This window comes from Vicia villosa, linkage group LG7 (assembly GCF_029867415.1).
Source record: "Vicia villosa cultivar HV-30 ecotype Madison, WI linkage group LG7, Vvil1.0, whole genome shotgun sequence".
Taxonomy (NCBI): domain Eukaryota; kingdom Viridiplantae; phylum Streptophyta; class Magnoliopsida; order Fabales; family Fabaceae; genus Vicia; species Vicia villosa.
Genome location: NC_081186.1, coordinates 82,956,164 through 82,961,266, shown reverse-complemented (window position 1 = coordinate 82,961,266; position 5,103 = coordinate 82,956,164). Strand labels below are relative to the sequence as shown.

The following is a 5,103-nucleotide window of genomic DNA, read 5'->3' as shown; positions in this document are numbered from 1 at the left end:
AAAATTGAGAGTCATATTAATTATATTTTTCCAATATTCTTTCATGACTCATCTTAATGTATTATATTGGAGCAATTGAAATATACACAACACATCCAAATGTTCACTAAGATGAGAAATAATAGAATAAATTAGGGAGGACTAAGATATAGTATCTTGTTGGCTTAATGCGAATACATATCTTAATATCATACTTTGGGTGTTTCAAATATATAATTTAGAATGGATGATCTCATAAGTATCAACCATATAAATAACTTTAGACGTCTAAAGAATGGATCTTCAGGTCCATTTTCTTTTTACGAACATATATTACATGATATTCAATATTAATTTTAATAATATATGTGATACTTATACAGGAATTTCTAAAAAAATCCAGAAAACAAGATCTTAGTCTAATTAGTTGAGAAAATAATTTCACAAACTTCTGGTTATGAGTAGAGACATATGCATGATATTTTAGTCGATGCAACAATTAATGTCATAAAAATATAATTTCTCAAATTTTTATTTTCCTTTAGAAACACACAAAAATTGACTGGATTGAAGAAACTTCTGGTTCTTCAATACAAATTATTCGCATCATATTATATCCGAGATGACCCAATCGGTTTTACCAACGACACATTTAAGTCTAATTTGTAAACTATTGGTTTATAATGACATGTGCTTCAATTATACTAATATAAGTGTAGTACAAGCCCGAGGAAAAAGACGGTAGCTTTTCTATTACACATTTTCTGTCCAAATTGTGTTGTGTAATACAAAGATATTCGATACCTCCAATATAAGTCAAAACCATTATAATAGTATTTCATTATTAAACACTTTAATCAAATACATTCATATGAACATATGATCATATAATTATCAAACAATTACCCCTTATAAAATTAAACATATTTAATCATACAATATTATATCACTAAAATTATATCGTCATATAATTAATTTGATTTACTATCCTTCAGGGATGAATAAGTTCTTCAGGAACTGTAAAAATAATTTATTTTTCTATTCTCCAGGGATGCTCGATAAGTTCTTCAGGAACTATATAAATAATTTGTTATAAACAATAATCTAAAAACTATATATAACCATCCTTTTGGGATGCGTTAAAATTATTTGTGTCATTTTTCTGGAATGACAATATTTTAATGAACATATTACAAATTATGAATTTTTAGATCGATACAACAACAAAAATTTATGAAATCCTTCGGGGATATTTTAATATTACTCTTGCAATTGATATTATCCTGAGAGCTTCGTTTTACTTAGAAAATTACAATATTTGCAATCCTTCATTGTATACCATTAAACAACGATCGAGAAAAATCATTCTTTGTGCAATCCTTCAGGGATGCTTGAATATTAAATTAACACTTTTATGTGTTAAAATTCAATTCCGGGCAAACATATAGAAATGCCTTAATGTTAAATTCTTCCGGAATTTAACAAGAATTATCAAAGAAATCTAATATTATTGTACAAGGTAAATCAATTACTCTACAAAATATATAAAAAAATAAACATATTTATATGAAAGAAAAAAAATAGTAACAAAATCATGAATTATATTATATTGTTCAAATATATTAAGATCAGAAAAATAACGTAGAACCTGGCTATATCATCATTTACGTTGTAGAGTATCGTGCTGATAACGTGTTATGAAATTAACAAAAACAATATAGAGATGAAGTAGAGAAAGTAAGAGAGAAAATGGTATTCTATTATCTTCTTCCAAAAGTATCATTTACATCATAATGTGGGTCTTATTTATAGGATCCAAGTGAGATGGAAAGTCACATATATTAATGGAATAGAAAGATGAAAAAGAAGAATAAGGATGGACATCCACTTTAATCTTTATTCATAACAAAAAAAAAAGTATTTTATAAAAGTTAAGAAAAAAATAGAGTAGAGTTAGGAAAGACTGTCTGTGGAGATTGTAGTGACTAGAATGTTAAAATTAAGGTGACTGGATATGTACAAGTTAGTAAATTAGTTAATTTTACAGGCCTAAAAATTTATATAGTAGTATTAATAACAGGATTTTATTTTTCTTGTGGGGGCTTGAGCCCACATTCCATTCCGATTTTTTCTTGTGGGGGCTTGATCCCATATTCCATTCCGATAAAATTGAGATGGGGATGACATGCAAGATTATCAAAAAATCGATTCTCAAAAAACAATGTCAATGTTTCATGCTTGAATTAGAATTGATTGGAAGATTGGATTTCTAGTCTGTTGTGGTGGTTTGTAGCTTCCGATAAAATTGAGATAGGGATGACATGCAAGATTATCAAAAATCGATTCTCACAAACAATGTCAATGTTTCATGCTTAAATTAGAATTGATCGGAAGAATGGATTCGTATTCTGTCGTAGTGGTTTGAATACCCTTGAAGTGGCACGCTTTCTTCCTTAAATAAAAAAAAGGTTGGCAACTAAACGCGTGTGGTGAGTTGTAACATATGGTTAGCCGTTAGATTTATCTGGACAGTCGAAAGAGCGCTAGCGTGAGAAACAAACTTTCCACACCCAATTGTTCAGCTCAATTTGGTTTCCAAAACAGTGATATAGAATCTTATTGGCGCTCTCTTCTCTATAATAATTCACTCTTACTCTAAGCTCAACTTGGTTTTCAAAATTGTGCTCTCTCTTCTCTATAATAACTCACTCTCACTCTAAGCTCTTCTTCATTAAACACTCTCAGCTCTTTCACTACCTAAGTTTCGAGATGGCTCAACAACAACAATTCTGCAATGTTGATCCAAGAATATGGCAAGAATGTGCAGGAGATTCTTTCACAGTTCCTAAACTTCATTCTAGAGTTTATTATTTTCCACATGGTCATTTAGAACACTCTCCTGTAACCCCTACCACTCAAACACTCTCCCTCCTTCGCTCATTCATTCTTTGCACTGTCTCCTCTATTGATTTTCTTGCAGATCTTGAAACTGATCAAATCTTTGCAAAACTACTCCTCACTCCCGTCATTGACGCAACTGTTGTTCCTCCTGTTGAGGCTAGCAATCAAGAAGACAATGGTGATCGTGTCGTTTCATATGCAAAGACTATATCTAAATCTGATGCTAACAATAAGGGTTCATTCTATATACCTCGGGCCTGCGCCGACTCAATCTTTCCGCCGCTTGACTTGACAACTCCATCGCCATCTCAAGAACTTTCTATCACTGATGTTTGCGGTGTTGTCTGGACCATTTCCCACGTCCATCGAGGGAATCCCGAGCGATACCTATTCACCACCGGATGGAATGCATTTGTTAAGAAGAAGCATCTTGTCGCCGGAGATACCCTTGTTTTCATTAAAAACTCGGCTGGAAAGATATTTGTTGGAATCCGCCGCCACAATATGTCTGCAGCCGCTAGTAAAATAACCGAAAAGACAGTTATCAATGCAGTAGAATTGGCTAAGAAGAATACACCATTTGAAGTCATGTGTTATCCGACGGTGGATGGTTTTGATTTTGTGGTGGAACATGAAGTTGTGAAGAATGCCATAAAGGTTAATTGGAATACTGTATTGAGAGTTACACACACAGTTAAGGGAGGCTCAACTTTTCATGGGACAATATCTGGATTCTCCCATCCTTCAACTCATCCATGGCGCATGCTACTGGTAAAGATATGCTTTATATATCACAATGAATTTGGCTTGTTACATTTCTTTCTGAGTTTTTCTTAAGAATTTTGAATTTTAAGAACCTTTTAAACAATTCTAATTGTAAAGATTATTGATGATAAGTAGAATTATGATTTTGATTTTCAGACTATTAATGGATAAGAAATCTGACTTGTAGATACAAAGTATAATTGATCACATATTTGAAATGATTGCCGTTGAATAATTACTATTTTCATGTCATTATTATAGGTTGAATGGGATGAACCCAATGTCTCGAAGAATCTAAAGTGTGTAAGTCCGTGGCAGGTTAAACCTGATGTTAGCATACCTCTACATCAACAGTTTCCAACTCTTTGAAAGATAATTCAATGGTGGTGTCAGATAAAGTGTCAACTGATAACCATAGTGTTTTGAACTCCTCTGGAAGAAAGTGAACTGATATTCACAACTGCAGCACCAAAATAGTTAGGCCTGGTTCAATACTATTATTTGGCCTGATTCTGTTATTAAGCATGCTGATGCTTGTGAGATGTGCAATCATGTAGATAACTAGATGAACATATATGCTAATTGTGTTGAAATTTTAGTATTTAAATGATGAGATCATTTACTACAGTTTTATTGATGATTTGCAAACTCATAAAATGTATGTTTGTTGTGTAATATTTGTTTCCCCCATTAGGACACTTACATATTAGTTTGCTGGTCAGTGTCATGTCTGTCTGATATAAAGGTTGCTGATTTTGAGAAATCAGATTTCTGTTGCTGAGATGGATCCTTCAAGCATTGGCTAAATAGCAGTATGATATTTCATATTTCTATCAATGCTATATGGACTCGCCGAGCTATAAATGATGTTCTTCATTGCTCTTATAAAGTTTCTTAATAACAAGCTCAAATATGTGTACATGGGGTGAGAATGCTTGTTTGCTACTAGCCTACTTTAATTTAATTATTCAGCTGTCTTTTTTTAAAATAATTTTTAATACTAGTAGCAATCAAAAACTCAAAGCTAGTTGCGTTATCACAAAACTAACAAGTTCCACTTTGTTCTTTGCATCAAACATTATCTCAAAACCATCAAAGAGTTTTAATGTTGTAACTATTTATGTTGGAAATGATGAATTGATTGGAAAAATGATTGCAGAAGCAATTGACAAGGTTGGACTTTATGGTGTTGTGGCCACTAAGTATTCCTCCTCATTTGAAACAACAGTTGAAGTTGATGTTATAATAACATTTATGGTTATGTCCATTCATGAAAATCTGGGTAGTCTTAATCATATCGAATGAAGGGTAATTATATTCTAATTTTAGTTTAATTTAGTTCTACTTACTCTTGATATTTGTCATCACGATGTATATAAACAAAGAACCACTAGTCAGGGAATGCAAGTTGTTGATGTATATTTCTAAAGGACTAGTTTTGAAATACCAATTTTAATT

General features: G+C 31.9%; 1 protein-coding gene across 1 annotated transcript; it reads left to right on the top strand.

Annotated features, from left to right (window-relative positions):
- Window positions 1-2,748: 2,748 nt before the first annotated feature.
- On the top strand, window positions 2,749-4,451 carry LOC131619508 (auxin response factor 17-like). The gene is made up of 4 exons (XM_058890597.1): window positions 2,749-3,651; window positions 3,907-3,963; window positions 4,245-4,303; window positions 4,391-4,451. The coding sequence occupies exons 1-4, from the start codon at window positions 2,749-2,751 to the stop codon at window positions 4,449-4,451; spliced, it is 1,080 nt and encodes a 359-aa protein (XP_058746580.1).
- Window positions 4,452-5,103: the final 652 nt, after the last annotated feature.